This window comes from Coregonus lavaretus (assembly GCF_964263955.1).
Source record: "Coregonus lavaretus genome assembly, chromosome: 26".
NCBI lineage: Eukaryota > Metazoa > Chordata > Actinopteri > Salmoniformes > Salmonidae > Coregonus > Coregonus lavaretus.
Genome location: NC_140013.1, coordinates 43,914,214 through 43,939,213, shown reverse-complemented (window position 1 = coordinate 43,939,213; position 25,000 = coordinate 43,914,214). Strand labels below are relative to the sequence as shown.

General features: G+C 45.1%; 1 protein-coding gene across 1 annotated transcript in view; it reads right to left on the bottom strand.

Moving 5' to 3' along the window:
- trpc6b (transient receptor potential cation channel, subfamily C, member 6b) overlaps positions 1–25,000 on the bottom strand; it is a gene marked incomplete at both ends in the record, with an annotated part of 49,264 nt that overhangs the window by 23,251 nt on the left and 1,013 nt on the right. Inside the window, 4 exons of the mRNA XM_084143272.1 lie at positions 3,673–3,904; positions 11,130–11,346; positions 14,453–14,617; positions 14,857–15,042. Coding sequence (XP_083999398.1) covers positions 3,673–3,904; positions 11,130–11,346; positions 14,453–14,617; positions 14,857–15,042 — 800 coding nt within the window. The remainder of the gene's footprint in view (positions 1–3,672; positions 3,905–11,129; positions 11,347–14,452; positions 14,618–14,856; positions 15,043–25,000) is intronic.

Genomic DNA, 25,000 nt, shown 5'->3' with positions numbered 1-25,000 from the left:
ACCTAAATCAACCATTTATCGGATCATCAAGAACTTCAAGGAGAGAAGTTCAATTGTTGTGAAGAAGGCTTCAAGGCGCCAAGAAAGTCCAGCAAGGACCGTCAGGACCGTCTCCTAAAGTTGATTCAGCTGCGGAATCGGGGAACCACCAGTGCAGAGCATGCTCAGGAATGGCAGCAGACAGGTGTGAGTGCATCTGCACGCACAGTGAGGCGAAGACTTTTGGAGGATGGCCTGGTGTCAAGAAGGGCAGCGAGGAAGCCACTTCCCTCCAGGAAAATCAGGGACAGACTAATTTTCTGCAAAAGGTACAGGGATTGGACTGCTGAGGACTGGGGTAAAGTCATTTTCTCTGATGAATCCCCTTTCCGATTGTTTGGGGCCTCAGGAAAAAAGCTTGTCCGGAGAAGACAAGGTGAGCGCTACCATCAGTCCTGTGTCATGCCAACAGTAAAGCATCCTGAGACCATTCATGTGTGGGGTTGCTTCTCAGCCAAGGGAGTGGGCTCACTCACAATTTTGCCTAAGAACACAGCCATGAATAAAGAATGGTACCAACACATCCTCCGAGAACAACTTCTCCCAACCATCCAAGAACAGTTTGGTGACGAACAATGCCTTTTCCAGCATGATGGAGCACCTTGCTATAAGGCAAAAGTGATAACTAAGTGGCTCGGGGAACAAAACATCGACATTTTGGGTCCAAGGCCGGGAAACTCCCCAGACCTTAATCCCATTGAGAACTTGTAGTCAATCCTCAAGAGGCGGGTTGACAAACAAAAACCCACAAATTCTGACAAACTCCAAGCATTGATTATTCAAGAATGGGCAGCCATCAGTCAGGATGTGGCCCAGAAGTTAATTGACAGCATGCCAGGGCGGATTGCAGAGGTCTTTAAAAAGAAGGGTCAACACTGCAAATATTGACTCTTTGCATAAACTTAATGTAATTGTCAATAAAAGCCTTTGACACTTATGGAATGCTTGTAATTATACTTCAGTATACCATAGTAACATCTGACAAAAATATCTAAAAACACTGAAGCAGCAAACTTTGTGAAGACCAAATACTTGTGTCATTCTCAAAACTTTTGACCACGACTGTACATGGTCCCTGTCAAATGAATAAACAAACAGACAACCAAAGAAAAAAAATGACTCTTTAAAAATGCCTCCTTCTATTGTCTCCTTCTATTGTCTCCTTCTATTGTCTCCTTCTATTGTCTCCTTCTATTGTCTCCTTCTATTGTCTCATTCTATTGTCTCCTTCTATTGTCTCCTTCTATTGTCTCCTTCTATTGTCTCCTTCTATTGTCTCCTTCTATTGTCTCCTTCTATTGCCTCCTTCTATTGTCTCCTTCTATTGCCTCATTTTATTGTCTCCTTCTATTGTCTCCTATTGCCTCCTTCTATTGCATCCTGATGTGTCTTGTCTACATCCCATCATAGTGGAGGGAGGGAGGTTCCCACACTGTCGTACTGAAATAGCCCTGTAGCAGAGCAGGGTCACAGAGGTCAAAGACAGAACACAGAGGGGCCGCAATACTGTAATCACTCTAACATACACTACCGGTCAAAAGTTTTAGAACACCTACTCATTCAATTGTTTTTCACTTGGCTTTTCATAGCCGAGCATTTAGAGGTCGAAATAGCAGGTGCGGTAGAGAGAGAGAGTTGAAAACAGCAGGTCTGGGACAAGGTAGCACGTCCGGTGAACAGGTCAGGGTTCCATAGCCCCAGGCAGAAGAGTGGAAACTGGAGCAGCAGCACGACCAGGTGGACTGGGGACAGCCAGGAGTCATCAGGCCAGGTAGTCCTGAGGCATGGTCCTAGGGCTCAGGTCCTCCGGGATGGGAGGGAGAGAAGGATGTTTCACAGAGTTCAAGTAAAATACACATCTCAACATCAACTGTTCAGAGGAGACTGTGTGAATCAGGCCTTCATGATCGAATTGCTGCAAAGAAACCACTACTAAAGGACACCAATAAGAAGAAGAGACCTGCTTGGGCCAAGAAACACGACCAATGGACATTAGACCGGTGGAAATTTGTCCAAATTGGAGATATTTGGTTCTAACCGCCGTGTCTTTGTGAGATGCGGTGTGGGTGAACGGATGATCTCCGCATGTGTAGTTCCCACCGTAAAGCATGGAGGAGGAGGTGTTATGGTGTGGCGGTGCTTTGCTGGTGACACTGTCTGTGATTTATTTAGAATTTAAGGCACACTTAACCAGCATGGCTACCACAGCATTCTGCAGCGAAACGCCATCGCATCTGGTTTGGGCTTAGTGGGACTATCATTTGTTTTTCAACAGGACAATGACCCAACACACATCCAGGCTGTGTAAGGGCTATTTTACCAAGAAGGAGAGTGATGGAGTGCTGCATCAGATGACCTGGCCTCCACAATCCCCCGACCTCATCCAAATTGAGATGGTTTGGGATGAGTTGGACCGCAGAGTGAAGGAAAAGCAGCCAACAAGTGCTCAGCATTTGTGGGAACTCCTTCAAGACTGTTGGAAAAGCATTCCAGGTCAAGCTGGTTGAGAGAATGCCAAGAGTGTGCAAAGCTGTCATCAAGTCAAAGGGTGGCAATTTGAAGAATCTCAAATATAAAATATATTTTGATTTGTTTAACACTTTTTGGGTTACTACATGATTCCATATGTGTTGTTTCATAGTTTAGATGTCTTTACTATTATTCTAAAAATAAAGAAAAACCCCTTGAATGAGTAGGTGTTCTAAAACTTTTGACCAGTAGTGTGTGTGACTCCAAGAAATGACCACATGGACGTTGATTAGTACAAGGTGAATAGTTATTTAACATATAAATATATATATACATACATACATGTCTACTTCGATTGGGTCTATGCAAAGGGAGCATGTGCAGCAGTTTTTAGATTTGTGATGAAGTGACCGAGAACTCCAGCACCTCATAAACATACCTGGATGTCAATATTTTGTCTGGGGCAAAGGTTCATTTTTCATTTGACTTTAATATTGATTCTACTGTCGTGAACAACATGCACAGTGAGATTTCTAGCTTGGGTGCCGGTATGTTTCCATTTGGCTTGACGATGAGCAATGGAGTTGGCAAGAGCACCAACAGATCTGGGACCAGGCTGTGAAATGTTACTGATATAATGCAACCTTGACCAGCCTCCCTAGCAGAGTTTTTTTGTATTTAAATGAATTATTTAAAAGTAAATGTTCTGTCTTCACCTACCCAGTCTGTAGTACTCTATCTCCGGGGACAGGGTAATGTTGGACAGGTTTCTGTCTTCACCTACCCAGTCTGTAGTACTCTATCTCCGGGGACAGGGTAATGTTGGACAGGTTTCTGTCTTCACCTACCCAGTCTGTAGTACTCTATCTCCGGGGACAGGGTAATGTTGGACAGGTTTCTGTCTTCACCTACCCAGTCTGTAGTACTCTATCTCCGGGGACAGGGTAATGTTGGACAGGTTTCTGTCTTCACCTACCCAGTCAGTAGTACTCTATCTCCGGGGACAGGGTAATGTTGGACAGGTTTCTGTCTTCACCTACCCAGTCTGTAGTACTCTATCTCCAGGGACAGGGTAATGTTGGACAGGTTTCTGTCTTCACCTACCCAGTCTGTAGTACTCTATCTCCGGGGACAGGGTAATGTTGGACAGGTTTCTGTCTTCACCTACCCAGTCTGTAGTACTCTATCTCCGGGGACAGGGTAATGTTGGACAGGTCGGTATAGTGCTTGTCGACGTAGCTCTGTGCTGCATACGCATGCCAGAACGCCATTAATCTAGTGATGAAGGACGTCACGAAAAGGCCCAGCATTCCAAAGTCTAGAAGATTCCATGTCTCCAACAGATATTCCCGAGCCCCTTTGGACCACAGCTGCTTACACTCAGCCCAGACCATCCCTGGAAGAAGAGAGGGAAAAACAACAACATGTTAGAATGACGTATTTCTGCGTCACAAATGGCACCCTATGTATAGGGCTCTCACTCTCCAGTAGTGATCTGGTCAAAATAGTCCCAGTATATAAACACAGACTAATGTGGTCCCAGTATATAAACACAGACTAATGTGGTCCCAGTATATAAACACAGACTAATGTGGTCCCAGTATATAAGAACAAGCTAATGTGGTCCCAGTATATAAGAACAGACTAATGTGGTCCCAGTATATAAAAACAGACTAATGTGGTCCCAGTATATAAGAACAGACTAATGTGGTCCCAGTATATAAACACAGACTAATGTGGTCCCAGTATATAAACACAGACTAATGTGGTCCCAGTATATAAGAACAGACTAATGTGGTCCCAGTATATAAACACAGACTAATGTGGTCCCAGTATATAAGAACAGACTAAGTGGTCCCAGTATATAAACACAGACTAATGTGGTCCCAGTATATAAACACAGACTAATGTGGTCCCAGTATATAAGAACAGACTAATGTGGTCCCAGTATATAAGAACAGACTAATGTGGTCCCAGTATATAAGAACAGACTAATGTGGTCCCAGTATATAAACACAGACTAATGTGGTCCCAGTATATAAACACAGACTAATGTGGTCCCAGTATATAAACACAGACTAATGTGGTGCCAGTATATAAAAACAGACTAACGTGGTGCCAGTATATAAGAACAGACTAATGTGGTCCCAGTATATTATATTAACTTTGCCCCCAAATTAAATGTAATTGCTGTCATAAAACGTAAGACTCTGAAGAACAGCAGCATGTGTTGGAATGAGCTGGACAGAAGAGAAGTGTAGACTGCCCAGAACAGAGCAGGCTATGATGGAAAGGACTCATTAATGGTCTTCAACCTTTTATTAATTATTTTACTGTACCCCCAATCACATTTCACTCTGCCCGGAGCACCTCATGTGCTTTTGATCAGAAAGCCTATGTTCTTATACAGTAAGTAGCCCTGTGGATAGGCCTAGTATTGGGAGGTACTGGCCAACAGTACAGCTATCTCAGGTGTGATGGCCCTGAGTATGTAATCATATGTTAGAGAGACTTGACTATCACATGAATGCTTTACATTCAATTAAACGTGTCACCTTTCCCAGATCCCATCGACATAGACAGACATAGTTGATGTCTGCCAGTATGTGTAGCGTACATTTGGTATCAATCCACGTTCTATTCTGCCCCCCCCCCCCCCACATCATACGTGATGTCATTGCTTGTCTGTCGTAGAACGTGACAGAGACATGGCTTTAAATGCTTTTGTCAAACTTAAAAGTAATCTTTGCCTAGACCCCATCGAAGTAGACATCGTTTATTAGTTAAATAACTATTCACCTTGTACTAATCAAAGTCTGTGTAAGAATTTCTTGGTGTCACATATGTTAGAGTGATTACAGTATTGCGGCCCCTCTGTGTTCTGTCTTTGACCTCTGTGACCCTCCTCTGCTACAGGGCTATTTCAGTACGACAGTGTGGGAATCTCCCTTCCTCCACTATGATGGGATGTAGACAAGACACATCAAATTGATGACAGGGAACAGTCAGGCTGGTTGGTATATACTAATGACAGGGAAGAGTCAGGCTGGTATAGACTGATGACAGGTAACAGTCAGGCTGGTTGGGATAGACTGATGACAGGGAACAGTCAGGCTGGTTGGTATAGACTGATGACAGGGAACAGGCAGGTTAGTATAGACTGATGACAGGGCAGAGTCAGGCTGGTATATACTGATGACAGGGGACAGGCAGGCTGGTATATACTGATGACAGGGGACAGGCAGGCTGGTTGGGATAGACTGATGACAGGTAACAGTCAGGCTGGTATATACTGATGACAGAGACAGTCAGGCTGGTTGGTATAGACTGATGACAGGGAACAGGCAGGTTAGTATAGACTGATGACAGGGCAGAGTCAGGCTGGTATATACTGATGACAGGGGACAGGCAGGCTGGTATATACTGATGACAGGGGACAGGCAGGCTGGTTGGGATAGACTGATGACAGGTAACAGTCAGGCTGGTATATACTGATGACAGAGACAGTCAGGCTGGTTGGGATAGACTGATGACAGGGAACAGTCAGGCTGGTATATACTGATGACAGGGGACAGGCAGGCTGGTTGGGATAGACTGATGACAGGGAACAGTCAGGCTGGTATAGACTAATGACATGGAACAGACAGGTTAATATAGAGCCCTGAAATTCAAATCTGGACCACAAAGCCAGTTCCCCTGTTCTTTTCTACTTTATGTCCCAGGTGAGTGCAATTAATGATCAGGTAGAAGAGAAAACCAGCAGTAGTCCGGACCTGGTAGGGTGAGAGGTTAACAGGAAACCAACAGTAGTCCAGACCTGGTAGGGTGAGAGGTTAACAGGAAACCAACAGTAGTCCAGACCTGGTAGGGTGAGAGTTTAACAGGAAACCAACAGTAGTCCAGACCTGGTAGGGTGAGAGTTTAACAGGAAACCAACAGTAGTCCAGACCTGGTAGGGTGAGAGTTTAACAGGAAACCAACAGTAGTCCAGACCTGGTAGGGTGAGAGTTTAACAGGAAACCAACAGTAGTCCAGACCTGGTAGGGTGAGAGTTTAACAGGAAACCAACAGTAGTCCGGACCTGGTAGGGTGAGAGTTGAATATCCCTGCTATAGATGCTACCGTATGGCTATTGGGAATAATGATATTACTTTTATATGGGGGAAAAAATAGACAAGTTTGTAGAATTGTCCACATAATAATTTTTATAAAACAGGTTTTTTGCATTCTGGATGCTGATTGGTTGATATGCAGAAGTTATGTCTCATAATTCCACTATCCAGCAGCCAAGGCAGGAAAATCATAAACTTAATCTCCCTCGGGAAAAAAAGCATCTCCACATTATTTTTCCATGCTACTATTTTATTTGCATAAGTTGGGGGTTGTATAGACCTACCTGTCTGCAACAACGTATACAGTGGGGGAAAAAAGTATTTAGTCAGCCACCAATTGTGCAAGTTCTCCCACTTAAAAAGATGAGAGAGGCCTGTAACTTTCATCATAGGTACACGTCAACTATGACAGACAAAATTAGATTTTTTTTCTCCAGAAAATCACATTGTAGGAATTTTTATGATTTTATTTGCAAATTATGGTGGAAAATAAGTATTTGGTCAATAACTAAAGTTTCTCAATACTTTGTTATATACCCTTTGTTGGCAATGACACAGGTCAAACGTTTTCTGTAAGTCTTCACAAGGTTTTCACACACTGTTGCTGGTATTTTGGCCCATTCCTCCATGCAGATCTCCTCTAGAGCAGTGATGTTTTGGGGCTGTCGCTGGGCAACACAGACTTTCAACTCCCTCCAAAGATTTTCTATGGGGTTGAGATCTGGAGACTGGCTAGGCCACTCCAGGACCTTGAAATGCTTCTTACGAAGCCACTCCTTTGTTGCCCGGGCGGTGTGTTTGGGATCATTGTCATGCTGAAAGACCCAGCCACGTTTCATCTTCAATGCCCTTGCTGATGGAAGGAGGTTTTCACTCAAAATCTCACGATACATGGCCCCATTCATTCTTTCCTTTACACGGATCAGTCGTCCTGGTCCCTTTGCAGAAAAACAGCCCCAAAGCATGATGTTTCCACCCCCATGCTTCACAGTAGGTATGGTGTTCTTTGGATGCAACTCAGCATTCTTTGTCCTCCAAACACGACGAGTTGAGTTTTTACCAAAAAGTTATATTTTGGTTTCATCTGACCATATGACATTCTCCCAATCCTCTTCTGGATCATCCAAATGCACTCAAGCAAACTTCAGACGGGCCTGGACATGTACTGGCTTAAGCAGGGGGACACGTCTCGCACTGCAGGATTTGAGTCCCTGGCGGCGTAGTGTGTTACTGATGGTAGGCTTTGTTACTTTGGTCCCACCTCTCTGCTGGTCATTCACTAGGTCCACCCGTGTGGTTCTGGGATTTTTGCTCACCGTTCTTGTGATCATTTTGACCCCACGGGGTGAGATCTTGAGTGGAGCCCCAGATCGAGGGAAATTATCAGTGGTCTTGTATGTCTTCCATTTCCTAATAATTGCTCCCACAGTTGATTTCTTCAAACCAAGCTGCTTACCTATTGCAGATTCAGTCTTCCCAGCCTGGTGCAGGTCTATAATTTTGTTTCTGGTGTCCTTTGACAGCTCTTTGGTCTTGGCCATAGTGGAGTTTGGAGTGTGACTGTTTGAGGTTGTGGACAGGTGTCTTTCATACTGATAACAAGTTCAAACAGGTGCCATTAATACAGGTAACGAGTGGAGGACAGAGGAGCCTCTTAAAGAAGAAGTTACAGGTCTGTGAGAGCCAGAAATCTTGCTTGTTTGTAGGTGACCAAATACTTATTTTCCACCATAATTTGCAAATAAATTCATTAAAAATCCTACAATGTGATTTTCTGGATTTCTTTTCTAATTTTGTCTGTCATAGTTGACATGTACCTATGATGAAAATTACAGGCCTCTCTCATCTTTTTAAGTGGGAGAACTTGCACAATTGGTGGCTGACTAAATACTTTTTTTCCCCACTGTAATAATAATAAGCCATTTAGCAGACACTTTTATCCAAAGCAACTTACAGTCATGTGCGCATACATTTTTACGTATGGGTGGTCCCGGGGATCGAACCCACTACCCTGACGTTACAAGCGCCGTGCTCTACCAGCTGAGCTACAGAGGACAACGTATCATGCACTACCTTTGTGATATAAAAAAAAAAAAATGTATTTGTATTTGAGTGTTTACCAACAATTGTAACTTGAATCTGATAATACTTGTGGAATATACAAATACTTGCTTGATATATGTTTTCCAGTTTTTTGAAATACAGGTACCAATTCTAAATGACCAGCCTTTGTACAATACAGTAATGTACATTTATATTAAGTGGTTTGTAAGGATGGTAAATTAATACTACACAAAAAGTGGTAGTTTTCCATGTAATTTGATCAAGAAAAATATTTAATTTGATGTGGATGTTTTGTGTCTTTGCCCATAACTTTGCACCTTTTGATGTAAATGTTTGAGGAAAGGATTTTGTTATTTCTGGATTCCATTAGAATGACAATCACAGCGAAAGGGACAAGGCAACAACTCTTACAGAAAGGGACAGGACAACAACTCTTACAGAAAGGGACAGGGCAACAACTCTTCCAGAAAGGGACAGGTCAACAACTCTTACAGAAAGGGACAGGGCAAACAACTCTTACAGAAAGGGACAGGCCAACAACTCTTACAGAAAGGGACAGGACAACAACTCTTACAGAAAGGGACAGGGCAACAACTCTTACAGAAAGGGACAGGACAACAACTCTTACAGAAAGGGACAGGGCAAACAACTCTTACAGATCCAACTATTGAATCCTGCAAGATACTGTTCTTAATTATACAACTACTTTTATACCAAAGCAGAGATTCAGAAAAAAAATCTATATTGATCTGCTAATACTAGTAAAGCCCAGTGCAGTGCCATCAGCACACCTACTTACTGCGGCCTATTGGATAGTTATTAAATCATTATTTATTGAAGTTATTGTCTGTCATCATCATTGAATCTCTGCTAGCTAGGTACATGCCAATGATTTGTTTAGCATACAGTAGCAACGTCGAATGAATAGAATGATTCGAATTAACGACTGGGTCAAAACACGAGAAAATAACTAACGACCAGCCCGCTAGGGTAGCAACTTCAAAATGCAAAAACGAATTTACTCGTTAAAATTATGTTTTTAATTATAACATGTCATTCATATTTTTTATAAATATGTTGGCAACCGTTTTCTAAAAGCAATAATGCCCTCGAACCTGGGAATGATCTTGTGACAACTCCCTCAAAAGGCTGTATCCCGGGCCTTGGCTCCGACTCCGGCAGCCCTTGTAGGGAGTTCCGGCATTATTGCTTAAATAATGGTCCACTTGTGACTAACATTGCCTATCCTAATAATGTTTTCCCTATTTCAACAACATCGTCCTCAATGACATGTACTGTACTTTGATTTACAGTAGGAAAACAACCATGGAGAGGGATTAGAAAATGATTTGACAACAGATCCTTGATTTGACAACAGTACAAGTCAGACCACTTTACTTTGCGTTGTCAGATGAAAGCATAAATGACTCTGCTGTTCCTAGCCCTTAAGACACACAGAGGCAGACAGACCTTGACAGTTTCATCAAGTAACCTTCAATACCACGATCTGAGAATGGCTCTAGGATTTGTTATATGTGCAGCTTGGGGGAAAGCTTTAAAAATGGCCTTTGATCTACTTTGATACACGCAGATTACTAGAATTTTTATCGAGTTGAACCATTTGCTAACTGTTAAATTCAATGGTATTAAAGGGTTAGTGCTAGCAACGCAATCTGATTGGTTACATTTTTGCCCTCAGAACAGCCTCAATTTGTCAGGGCATTGACTTTACAAGGTGTCGAAAAGCGTTCCACAGGGATGCTGGCCCATGTTGACTCCAATGCTTCCCACAGTTGTGTCAAGTTGGCTGGATGCCCTTTGGGTGGTGGACCATTCTTGATACACACAGGAAACTGTTGAGCGTGAAAAACCCAGCAGCGTTGCAGTTCTTGACACAAACCGGTGCGCCTGGCACCTACTACCATACCCCGTTCAAAGGCACTTAAATATTTTGTCTTGCCCATTCACCCTCTGAATGGCACACATACACAATCCATGTCTCAATTGTCTCAAGGCTTAAAAATAATTATTTAACCTGTCTCCTCCCCTTCAACTACACTGATTGAAGTGGATTTAACAAGTGACATCAATAAGGGATCATAGCTTTCACCTGGATTCACCTGGTCAGTCTGTCATGGAAATGTTTTGTACACTCAGTGTATCTGCGAGCATGTGTGTGTGCGTGCATGCTTGTGTGTGTGTCCGTGTCTGTGTGTCCGTGTGTGTGTCCGTGTCCGTGTCCGTGTCTGTGTGTCCGTGTGTGTGTGTGTGTGTGTGTGTCCGTGTCCGTGTCTGTGTGTCCGTGTGTGTGTCCGTGTCTGTGTGTCCGTGTGTGTGTGTGTGCGCTCGCTCGCATGTGTATGTTATGTATGTACTACAGAAAATACACAATCATATTTATTATAATACATAATATTAACATAGTATGTACAGTTTGTATATGACCTATGACCCAGGATATGATGAGTATCTCCATCCAGGTGAAGGGGGTGGTCTTCATCCTGAACAGCTGAGAGGGGTGGTCCTGTACGGTCATGTTAGGGAGCAGGGTGGTACCCTGGAAGCGGTCCGCTGCATTCATCACCAGCAGGCCCAGGAAGATGGTGAAGGAAGCTGCATGGGCCACAAACTTCAGGAAGGGACCACGCATTATCTTCCCCAGCTGAGAAGAAGAAAGAAGGTAGATGAATAGTACCCCAATGGATCCCCAGAGACCAGGAGGACAGCCTTAAGGTAGATAAATAGTACCCCTGTGGAACCCCAGAGACCAGGAGGACAGCCTTAAGGTAGATAAATAGTACCCCTATGGAACCCCAGAGACCAGGAGGACAGCCTTAAGGTAGATGAATAGTACCCCAATGGAACCCCAGAGACCAGGAGGACAGCCTTAAGGTAGATGAATAGTACCCCTATGGAACCCCAGAGACCAGGAGGACAGCCTTAAGGTAGATGAATAGTACCCCAATGGAACCCCAGAGACCAGGAGGACAGCCTTAAGGTAGATGAATAGTACCCCAATGGAACCCCAGAGACCAGGAGGACAGCCTTAAGGTAGATGAATAGTACCCCTATGGAACCCCAGAGACCAGGAGGACAGCCTTAAGGTAGATGAATAGTACCCCTATGGATCCCCAGAGACCAGGAGGACAGCCTTAAGGTAGATGAATAGTACCCCAATGGAACCCCAGAGACCAGGAGGACAGCCTTAAGGTAGATGAATAGTACCCAATGGAACCCCAGAGACCAGGAGGACAGCCTTAAGGTAGATGAATAGTACCCCAATGGATCCCCAGAGACCAGGAGGACAGCCTTAAGGTAGATGAATAGTACCCCAATGGAACCCCAGAGACCAGGAGGACAGCCTTAAGGTAGATGAATAGTACCCCAATGGAACCCCAGAGACCAGGAGGACAGCCTTAAGGTAGATGAATAGTACCCCAATGGATCCCCAGAGACCAGGAGGACAGCCTTAAGGTAGATGAATAGTACCCCAATGGAACCCCAGAGACCAGGAGGACAGCCTTAAGGTAGATGAATAGTACCCCAATGGATTCCCAGAGACCAGGAGGACAGCCTTAAGGTAGATGAATAGTACCCCTATGGAACCCCAGAGACCAGGAGGACAGCCTTAAGGTAGATGAATAGTACCCCTATGGAACCCCAGAGACCAGGAGGACAGCCTTAAGGTAGATGAATAGTACCCCAATGTAACCCCAGAGACCAGGAGGACAGCCTTAAGGTAGATGAATAGTACCCCTATGGAACCCCATAGACCAGGAGGACAGCCTTAAGGTAGATGAATAGTACCCCAATGGAACCCCAGAGACCAGGAGGACAGCCTTAAGGTAGATGAATAGTACCCCAATGGAACCCCAGAGACCAGGAGGACAGCCTTAAGGTAGATGAATAGTACCCCTATGGAACCCCAGAGACCAGGAGGACAGCCTTAAGGTAGATGAATAGTACCCCTATGGAACCCCAGAGACCAGGAGGACAGCCTTAAGGTAGATGAATAGTACCCCAATGGAACCCCAGAGACCAGGAGGACAGCCTTAAGGTAGATGAATAGTACCCCAATGGATCCCCAGAGACCAGGAGGACAGCCTTAAGGTAGATGAATAGTACCCCAATGGAACCCCAGAGACCAGGAGGACAGCCTTAAGGTAGATGAATAGTACCCCAATGGATTCCCAGAGACCAGGAGGACAGCCTTAAGGTGGATGAATAGTACCCCTATGGATCCCCAGAGACCAGGAGGACAGACTTAAGGTAGATGAATAGTACCCCTATGGAACCCCAGAGACCAGGAGGACAGCCTTAAGGTAGATGAATAGTACCCCAATGGAACCCCAGAGACCAGGAGGACAGCCTTAAGGTAGATGAATAGTACCCCAATGGAACCCCAGAGACCAGGAGGACAGCCTTAAGGTAGATGAATAGTACCCCAATGGAACCCCAGAGACCAGGAGGACAGCCTTAAGGTAGATGAATAGTACCCCAATGGAACCCCAGAGACCAGGAGGACAGCCTTAAGGTAGATGAATAGTACCCCTATGGAACCCCAGAGACCAGGAGGACAGCCTTAAGGTAGATGAATAGTACCCCAATGGAACCCCAGAGACCAGGAGGACAGCCTTAAGGTAGATGAATAGTACCCCAATGGAACCCCAGAGACCAGGAGGACAGCCTTAAGGTAGATGAATAGTACCCCTATGGAACCCCAGAGACCAGGAGGACAGCCTTAAGGTAGATGAATAGTACCCCTATGGAACCCCAGAGACCAGGAGGACAGCCTTAAGGTAGATGAATAGTACCCCAATGGAACCCCAGAGACCAGGAGGACAGCCTTAAGGTAGATGAATAGTACCCCAATGGATCCCCAGAGACCAGGAGGACAGCCTTAAGGTAGATGAATAGTACCCCAATGGAACCCCAGAGACCAGGAGGACAGCCTTAAGGTAGATGAATAGTACCCCAATGGATTCCCAGAGACCAGGAGGACAGCCTTAAGGTGGATGAATAGTACCCCTATGGATCCCCAGAGACCAGGAGGACAGACTTAAGGTAGATGAATAGTACCCCTATGGAACCCCAGAGACCAGGAGGACAGCCTTAAGGTAGATGAATAGTACCCCAATGGAACCCCAGAGACCAGGAGGACAGCCTTAAGGTAGATGAATAGTACCCCAATGGAACCCCAAAGACCAGGAGGACAGCCTTAAGGTAGATGAATAGTACCCCAATGGAACCCCAGAGACCAGGAGGACAGCCTTAAGGTAGATGAATAGTACCCCAATGGAACCCCAGAGACCAGGAGGACAGCCTTAAGGTAGATGAATAGTACCCCTATGGAACCCCAGAGACCAGGAGGACAGCCTTAAGGTAGATGAATAGTACCCCAATGGAACCCCAGAGACCAGGAGGACAGCCTTAAGGTAGATGAATAGTACCCCTATGGAACCCCAGAGACCAGGAGGACAGCCTTAAGGTAGATGAATAGTACCCCTATGGAACCCCAGAGACCAGGAGGACAGCCTTAAGGTAGATGAATAGTACCCCTATGGAACCCCAGAGACCAGGAGGACAGCCTTAAGGTAGATGAATAGTACCCCTATGGAACCGCTGGGAATCCCAGACACCAGGAGGACAGCCTTTAAGGTCAGAGGGCAACATTGGGGCATACAAGTCTCTAGGGCTGCACCTCATTATGAAAGCATGATTCCAAATCACTTCCGCTACAACTACAGGTATAAGCAGTGTGAGCTGACCTTGCTAGATGGTGCTACCCAGTAGAGCAGAGCCATGACAGGCAGTCCAACGGCTACACCCAGAACTACCAGAAACTTGGCAGCGTTGGTCTGCTGTCTCAGTCCAGACAGATTCTGGTACCAGATAGACATGAGCTGCTGCTGACAGTTTGGATGGGCTATGAACTAGGATGGAGAGATGAGAAGAGAGAGATCAGTAGAGATTCTGGAGGGATGAAAGTGTGTGTGTCTCAATAACGTATTAAAAGAAAAACTTCATATGACTTTGATACAAAAGCTTAACTTGGCAATGATTTGCCTTTTCTGTGTCCAATTGTGACGGTGAAAAGCATCATTGCTCATCCAGACATTTGTTGAACCATAACAACACCAATAGTATTTCTGCTGATAACAATTACCCTTACCTCCTTCAGTTCATATTTTATTGCGTGCTTTAGCCTTATAAAGTTTGGTCTTCCAAGAGGCTCATAGTTTTCACTGGCTTCAATGTCCCCATTCAAGATGGCCTCCACCTCCTCTGTGTTACGACACAGGTCCAGCAGTCCTACCACAAAGTCTTTACATTGCACGGACAGTTTCGTGTAGTCTTTCTGTAACGGAAGAAAGAAAACATTTCATGAAAGAAAGTGGTGAAAGGAGAGAACCTTTTCAACAAATGTCTACTTAAGTGTACCAAGCTCCAAGTGCAACCACAGCTTATGGATTAGTCCATACCATACTATTAGTTCTCAAAGAGCTGAGGGCAATACAATGACCCTGCATGACATTTCCTTTCTCACACTTAGCCTCCAGTCACACCCTATAGGCTAGAGCCTTTGAGCTCAAAGCAAAACATGAGAATACAAAAAGCTTCAAATGGAAACCTCTTCAGGAGTGATTGGCAGAATATTCCACATAAACAACTTAAAGTAACTGGGTGGTTATGAATGCTATCTTAAAGCATTGTGAAACGACAAACAGAACAGTCCTTTGAAACAAACACCGTCTGTTGAAGTGGGAGATGTTTGCAGCGTATGTGCAGCCAGCCAGCCAGCCAGCCAGCCAGCCAGCCAGCCGGCCAGCCAGCCAGCCAGCCAGTCCGACAGTCAGCCAGCCAGTCCGACAGACATCAGCTAGTTGATGCTTGTAATGAATGTATGCTTGTAATGAAGGCCACAGGTAAAGTCACACTGGGTACACATACACCCACATCCTCAGTTCACAAATATGAATTATGTACAAAATTATTATTACTCATACATTACTCCAGGAATACGTCCCAAACGGCACACTATTACCTCTATAGTACACTATTTCCTGGTGAAAAGTAGTGCACTATATAGGATATAGGGTGTGATTTGGGACGTACACCAGCCATAACATAACGTATTACAATACATTTTCCTGACCACACTTCTGACCCATTCAACAATCCACCTTTAATCTGCGGAACATCACGCTCACCATCATAAACAACACTCTACAGCAAAGACACTGAGTAAAGGGATCATGAAAATGGGTTGGATGATTTCACGATCCATTCTATTCAATGTGTTTGTATTTATTATGGATCCCCATTAGTTCCTGCCAAGGCAGCAGCTACTCTTCCTGGGGTTTATTATGGATCCCCATTAGTTCCTGCCAAGGCAGCAGCTACTCTTCCTGGGGTCCATCAAAATTAAGGCAGTTTATACAATTCTTAAAACATTACAATACATTCGCAGATTTCACAACACACTGTGTGCCCTCAGGCCCCTACTCCACTACCACATATCTACAGTACAAAATCCATGTGTGTATAGTGTCAATGTTATTGTGTGTGTGTGCATGTGTCTGTGTCTATGTTTGTGTTGCTTCACAGTCCCTGCTGTTCCATAAGGTGTATTTTTATCTATTTTCTAAATCTAATTTTACAGCTTGCATGAGTTACTTGATGTGGAATAGAGTTCCATGTAGTCATGGCTCTATGTAGTACTGTGCGCCTCCCATAGTCTGTTCTGGACTTGGGGACTGTGAAGAGACCTCTGGTGGCATGTCTTGTGGGGTATGCAATGGTGTCCGAGCTGTGCGCCAGTTGCTCAAACAGACAGCTCGGTGTATTCAACATTTCAATACCTCTCACAAACACAAGTAGTGATGAAGTCAATTTCTCCTCCACTTTGAGCCAGGAGAGATTGACATGCATATTATTAATGTTTGCTAAGGGCCAGCCGTGCTGCCCTGTTCTGAGCCAATTGTAATTTTCCTAAGTCCCTCTTTGTGGCACCTGACGGCACGACTGAACAGTAGTCCAGGTGCGACAAAACTAGGGTCTGTAGGACCTGCCTTGTTGATAGTGCTGTTAAGAAGGTAGAGAAGTGCTTTATTATGGACAGACTTCTCCCCATCTTAGCTGCTGTTGTATCAATATGTTTTGACCATGACAGTTTACAATCCAGGGTTACTCCAAGCAGTTTAGTCACCTCAACTTGCTCAATTTCCACATTATTTATTACAACATTTAGTTGAGGTTTAGGTTTTAGTGAATAATTTGTCCCAAATACGATGCTTTAAGTTTTTGAAATATTTAGGACTAACTTATTCCTTGCCACCCATTCTGAAACTATTTGCAGCTCTTTATTAAGTGTTGCAGTCATTTCAGTCACTGTAGTAGCTGACGTGTATAGTGTTGAGTCATCCGCATACATAGACACACTGGCTTTACTCAAAGCCAGTGGCATTTCGTTAATAAAGATTTAAAACAGTAAGGGGCCTAGACAGCTGCCCTGGGGAATTCCTGATTCTACCTGGATTATGTTGGAGAGGCTCCCATTAAAGAACACCCTCTGTGTTCTGTTAGACAGGTAACTCTTTATCCACAATATAGCAGGGGGTGTAAAGCCATAACACATATGTTTTTCCAGCAGCAGACTATGATCGATAATGTCAAAAGCCGCACTGAAGTCCAACAAAACAGCCCCCACAATCTTTTTATCATAAATTTCTCTCAGCCAATCATCAGTCATTTGTGTAAGTGCTGTGCTTGTTGAACGTCTTTCCTATAAGCGTGCTGAAAGTCCGATGTCAATTTGTTTACTGTGAAATAGCATTGTATCTGGTCAAACACCATTTTTTCCAAAAGTTTACTAAGGGTTGGTAACAGGCTAATTGGTCGGCTATTTGAGCCAGTAAAGGGGGCTTTACTATTCTTAGGTAGCGGAATGACTTTTGCTTCCCTCCAGGCCTGAGGGCACACACTTTCTAGTAGGCTTAAATCGAAGATATGGCAAATAAGAGTGGCAATATCGTCTGCTATTATCCTCAGTAATTTTCCATCCAAGTTGTCAGACGCTGGTGGCTTGTCATTGCTGATAGACAACAATAATTGTTTCACGTCTTCCACACTCACTTTATTGAATTCAAAATTACAATGCTTGTCTTTCATAATTTGGTCAGATATACTTGGATGTGTAGTGTCAACGTTTGTTGCTGGCATGTCATGCCTAAATTTGCTAATCTTGCCAATGAAAAAATCATTAAAATAGTTGTCAATATCAGTGGGTTTTGTGATGAATGAGCCATCTGATTCAATGAATGATGGAGCTGAGTTTGCCTTTTTGCCCAAAATGTAATTGAAGGTGCTCCAAAGCTTTTTACTATCATTCTTTATGTCATTTATCTTTGTTTCATAGTGTAGTTTCTTCTGATTTGTATTCAGTTTAATCACATGATTTCTCAATTTGCAGTACGTTTGCCAATCGATTGTGCAGCCAGACTTATTTGCCATTCCATTTGCCTCATCCCTCTCAACCATACAATTGTTCAATTCCTCATCAATCCACAGGGATTTAACCGTTTTTACAGTCATTTTCTTAATGGGTGCATGCTTATTAGTAACTGGAATAAGTAATTTCATAAATGTGTCAAGTGCAGTGTCTGTTTGCTCCTCATTACACACCACGGACCAACAAATATTATTTACATCAACAACATAAGAATCACTACAAAACTAATTGTATGACCTATTATACACAATATTAGGCCTAGTCTTTGGAACTTTGGTTTTCCTAGATATGGCTACTATATTGTGATCACTACATCCGATGGATTTGGATACTGCTTTCAAGCTAATTTCTGCAGCATTAGTAAAGATGTGATCAAAACATGTTGATGATTTCATTCCTGTGCTCTGTTGATATCACATACATTATCAAGCATTTCACACATGTTATCCAGATACTGACTGTTAGCACTTGGTTGTCTATAGCAGCTTCCCACCAGAATGGGCTTTAGGTGAGGAAAATTAACTTGTAGCCATATTACTTCAACAGTATTTAACATGAGATCCTCTCTAAGCTTTACAGGAATGTGGTTCTGAACATACACCTCAACCACTGGCATTTCTGTCATGTATTGCTACCACTGTATCATCTAAGGTATTATCTAAGTGAGTTTCAGAGATTGTCAGAATATGAATGTCATCTGTTACTAGCAAATTATTGATTTCATGAACCTTGTTTCTTAAGCTACATATGTTAACATGGGCTATTTTTAGCACTTTTCTATGATGCTTGATTGTTTTTATTGCTTTACTGGGAAGCATAGCAAAGGCAGACCTGCTCAAGTTATTTATGTTAGTGCTGTAAGGGTTGGTGTGAGATGCGAGCGGTGCAGGATAGACAGTAAGCAGTAGGCAGAGATGGTGAAACAAGGATCTTTACTGGTGGTCCCAAACCCCCCCCCCCCCCCCCCCCCCCCCTCCCAGCCTGGGCTGCCTCCGGGTGGAGGTGACGGAATGTTGTTATCAGCTCTGGGTCCAGAATGTCCCTCCTGGGCACCCAGGACCGCTCTTCCGGCCCATAACCCTCCCAGTCCACCAGAAATTGGAGTCCCCTCCCCACCCGCCGGCAGTCCAGGATCCAGTCCACAGTAAAAGCCCGTTGCCCTCCGACGAGGCACAGCGGGGGAACAGGACGAGGAGGGGGAGCCAGGGGACAGGTGGCGACGGGCTTGAGGAGGGACTCATGGAACGTGGGATGCACCCGCATGGTGGGGGGAAGTTGCAGGCGGTAGGCCACTGGGTTGACTCGCCGGACCACTCTGAATGGGGACAGCTTCCTGGACTCCACGCAGAGGGGAAGATCCCACAATGCGAGCCACACCCTCTGTCCTGGGCGAAAAACCGGGGCCGGGCGACGCCTGCGGTTGGCTTGATGTTGAGACCTGACCGTGGCCCGCTTAAGCGCCTCCCGTACCTGCCTCTGGGTGCGGCGACAGCGACTGATGTGGGCCTGGACCGACGCCTCTTCTTGCTCGGGGAATAGGAGGGGTTGGTACCCGTATTGGCACTGGAAGGGGGACAGGCCGGTGGACGAGCAGAGAAGGGTGTTGTGGGCGTACTCCACCCATGCCAGTCACTGACTCCACGCAGCTGGGTTGCTGGAGGCGTAGCACCTCAGCACCCCCTCCAGATCCTGGTTAAAAACCGTTGTAGTTGCTTGAGGGATGAGGGCCAGGGCCAATCCAGTACCACGCTGACCTTGGCTGGGTCCATCCGTAGGTCCCCCTGGGTGACGATGAACCCCAGGAAGGAGATGGTATCTGTGTGGAACAGGTACTTCTCCGCCTTGACGTAGAGCTGGTGACGGAGAAGGTGATGGAGGATCTGCCGAACGTGCTGCTGGTGTTCACTCATGTCCTTTGAAAATATTAGGATGTCATCCAAATACATGAAGACGCTGTAGTCAAGGAGGTCCCGGAGCACGTCATTGACCAACGCCTGGAACACCGCAGACCGAACGGTATGACTTGGTACTCGTAATGCCCACTGGGTGTGTTAAAAGCCGTCTTCCACTCGTCCCCCTCCCGAATCCTCACCAGGTTGTAGGCATTTCGTCCATATCGTCCAGCTTGGTGAAGACCCGGGCTCCCTGCAACGACTCGAATGCCGTCGTCATCAGGGGGAGTGGGTAGAGGTTCTTAACCGTGATGCCGTTGAGTGCCCGGTAATCAATGCACGGCCGCTGCCCACCGTCCTTTCTCCCCATGAAGAAGAAGCCCGCTCCCATGGGTGAGGTAGAGGGACGGATGTGACCCTCAACGAGTGTCTCGTCGATATACTCCCTCATGGCCAGCGTCTCCGGCCGGGACAAGGAAAACAATCGCCCTCGTGTGGGCATGGCGCCCGGCAGGAGATCGATGGCGCAGTCATATGGCCTGTGAGAAGGTAGGCCCTTGGCAGGCCTCTTACTAAACACCTCCCCCAGATCCCAATACTCCCTGCCTGCCAGGTTTGGGCTGGTGACGGAGTCTGTATCCGCCGTTCTCCCGGTGGCAACCGCCGCTAGGGCGGTAGGCGGTTCGGAGTGCGGGACCTGGGGAAGAGGTGAGGACTGGTAGGTGGTCTGGGACGGTGGTTTGGGCTGATGAGTGGTTGGTGGAGACCGAAACAGGACGTAGGCGGAGCCTCCCTCCAGGATGAGCCGCCCCGTGGACCAGTCTATCCGGGGTTTGTTGGCGACCAGCCAGGGGTGCCCGAGGACGAGGGGACAATCCGGAGAGTCCACAATGAAAAACTGGATATCCTCCCATAGCCCCCCTGCCGCCACCCGGACATGCATGGGACAATGCGCCGGGTGATGAAGCCCGACCCCAACGGCCGGCCGTCCAGGCCCATGACCGGAATGGCTCGGAGTTGGAGAGTAACGGAACGCTCCACCCTTGGGCCAGCCCCGCGTCCATCAGGTTTCCCACCGCCCCCGACTAACAGTGCGGGCCAACTGAACCCTGACAGGGAGAAAAGTCTGGGTGTCTCTGGGGTTGGGGTTTTGGTTCCCCTCCCGATATTAGCGAGCCCTCCCGTTTCCCGGCTTCTTCGGGCATGAGTTGCAGTGGTAACCTGTCTGGCCGCAGTACAGGCAATGTCCCTGGCACAGACGTCTCTGCTTCTCCATCCTGGACAAGCGCACCTTGCGTCATCTCTCACGACACCGATTATCTACCCACACCGAGAGGCCGAGGCCGTCCAGTCGCTCAGGCAGCTCCCTGAAGGAGAGTTCATCCTTCATCCCCTCCAATAGCCCCTGCTCTTAAAGGATCCTGGTCAAAAGTAGTGCACTATATAGGGAAAAGCGTTTCATTTGGGACCCAGCCCATGTCTGACAGTGCTCTTATAGCTATAGACTAAAGGAGAGCTTCAGTTCAGTTGAATTGTGTACCCGTAGAGAGTTGAATGGTGTACCCATAGAGAGTTGAATGGTGTACCCGTAGAGAGTTGAATGGTGTACCCATAGAGAGTTGAATGGTGTACCCGTAGAGAGTTGAATGGTGTACCCGTAGAGAGTTGAATGGTGTACCCGTAGAGAGTTGAATGGTGTACCCATAGAGAGTTGAATGGTGTACCCGTAGAGAGTTGAATGGTGTACCCGTAGAGAGTTGAATGGTGTACCCGTAGAGAGTTGAATGGTGTACCCGTAGAGATTTGAATGGTGTACCCGTAGAGAGTTGAATGGTGTACCCGTAGAGAGTTGAATGGTGTACCCGTAGAGAGTTGAATGGTGTACCCGTAGAGAGTTGAATGGTGTACCCGTAGAGAGTTGAATGGTGTACCCGTAGAGAGTTGAATGGTGTACCCGTAGAGAGTTGAATGGTGTACCCATAGAGAGTTCAATGGTGTACCCGTAGTAGAGAGTTGAATGGTGTACCCGTAGAGAGTTGAATGGTGTACCCATGGAGAGTTGAATGGTGTACCCGTAGAGAGTTGAATGGTGTACCCATAGAGAGTTCAATGGTGTACCCGTAGTAGAGAGTTGAATGGTGTACCCGTAGAGAGTTGAATGGTGTACCCGTAGAGATTTGAATGGTGTACCCGTAGAGAGTTGAATGGTGTACCCATAGAGATTTGAATGGTGTACCCGTAGAGAGTTGAATGGTGTACCCGTAGAGAGTTGAATGGTGTACCCGTAGAGAGTTGAATGGTGTACCCGTAGAGAGTTGAATGGTGTACCCGTAGAGAGTTGAATGGTGTACCCGTAGAGAGTTGAATGGTGTACCCATAGAGAGTTGAATGGTGTACCCGTAGAGAGTTGAATGGTGTACCCGTAGAGATTTGAATGGTGTACCCGTAGAGATTTGAATGGTGTACCCGTAGAGATTTGAATGGTGTACCCGTAGAGATTTGAATGGTGTACCCATAGAGAGTTGAATGGTGTACCCGTAGAGAGTTGAATGGTGTACCCGTAGAGAGTTGAATGGTGTACCCATAGAGAGTTGAATGGTGTACCCGTAGAGAGTTGAATGGTGTACCCGTAGAGAGTTGAATGGTGTACCCGTAGAGAGTTGAATGGTGTACCCGTAGAGAGTTGAATGGTGTACCCGTAGAGAGTTGACTGGTGTACCCGTAGAGAGTTGAATGGTGTACCCGTAGAGAGTTGAATGGTGTACCCATAGAGAGTTGAATGGTGTACCCGTAGAGAGTTGAATGGTGTACCCATAGAGAGTTCAATGGTGTACCCGTAGTAGAGAGTTGAATGGTGTACCTGTAGAGAGTTGAATGGTGTACCCGTAGAGAGTTGAATGGTGTACCCGTAGAGAGTTGAATGGTGTACCCGTAGAGAGTTGAATGGTGTACCCGTAGAGAGTTGAATGGTGTACGCATAGAGAGTTGAATGGTGTACCCGTAGAGATTTGAATGGTGTACCCGTAGAGATTTGAATGGTGTACCCGTAGAGATTTGAATGGTGTACCCGTAGAGATTTGAATGGTGTACCCGTAGAGATTTGAATGGTGTACCCATAGAGATTTGAATGGTGTACCCATAGAGATTTGAATGGTGTACCCATAGATATTTGAATGGTGTACCCATAGAGATTTGAATGGTGTACCCATAGAGATTTGAATGGTGTACCCATAGAGATTTGAATAGTGTACCCATAGAGATTTGAATGGTGTACCCATAGAGAGTTGAATGGTGTACCCGTAGAGAGTTGAATGGTGTACCCGTAGAGAGTTGAATGGTGTACCCGTAGAGAGTTGAATGGTGTACCCGTAGAGAGTTGAATGGTGTACCCGTAGAGAGTTGAATGGTGTACCCGTAGAGAGTTGAATGGTGTACCCGTAGAGAGTTGAATGGTGTACCCGTAGAGAGTTGAATGGTGTACCCATAGAGAGTTGAATGGTGTACCCGTAGAGAGTTGAATGGTGTACCCGTAGAGATTTGAATGGTGTACCCGTAGAGATTTGAATGGTGTACCCGTAGAGATTTGAATGGTGTACCCGTAGAGATTTGAATGGTGTACCCATAGAGAGTTGAATGGTGTACCCGTAGAGAGTTGAATGGTGTACCCGTAGAGAGTTGAATGGTGTACCCATAGAGATTTGAATGGTGTACCCATAGAGATGTTATAATGATATGTATCATTCTGTGGGTGTACCTATGTGAAAGGAAATGTATAATTCATGATAATATAGCAGGTAAATCATTACACCATACATTATATTACCACTCTGATGAAGGGATCCACGCTCTCTATTGGAATGGCGTACCATATCGAAATGTGGGTGGAGTCAGATCTGAAATCTGTTCTTTAAGAACTCCCTTTACAATTCATGAACTGATGTTGCCATAGAGATGTTACTCTCCACGTACAGGAAAGCTGTTGCCATAGAGATATTACTGTAGACATACAAGAAAGCTGTTCCCATTTAGATATTACTGTAAACGTACAAGAAAGCTGTTCCCATTTAGATATTACTGTAAACGTACAAGAAAGCTGATCCCATTTAGATATTACTGTAAACATACAAGAAAGCTGTTCCCATTTAGATATTACTGTAAACATACAAGAAAGCTGTTCCCATTTAGATATTACTGTAAACGTACAAGAAAGCTGTTCCCATTTAGATATTACTGTAAACATACAAGAAAGCTGTTCCCATTTAGATATTACTGTAAACATACAAGAAAGCTGTTCCCATTTAGATATTAGTGTAAACGTACAAGAAAGCTGTTCCCATTTAGATATTACTGTAAACATACAAGAAAGCTGTTCCCATTTAGATATTAGTGTAAACGTACAAGAAAGCTGTTCCCATTTAGATATTACTGTAAACATACAAGAAAGCTGTTCCCATTTAGATATTACTGTAAACATACAAGAAAGCTGTTCCCATTTAGATATTACTGTAAACATACAATAAAGCTGTTCCCATTTAGATATTACTGTAAACATACAAGAAAGCTGTTCCCATTTAGATATTACTGTAGACATACAAGAAAGCTGTTCCCATTTAGATATTAGTGTAAACGTACAAGAAAGCTGTTCCCATTTAGATATTACTGTAAACATACAAGAAAGCTGTTCCCATTTAGATATTACTGTAGACATGCAGGAAATCTGTTCGCATTTAGATATTACTGTAAACATACAGGAATGCTGTTCCCATTTAGATATTACTCTAGACATACAGGAAAGCTATATAAGGCTGCATGAAGTAGCTGTGAAATTATTAATAATATAATATAATAAAATAAATTATTCATGATGATCACTGCTCTCTCTCTCAGGGGAAAAGGTGTGGTTTTAAAGGGGA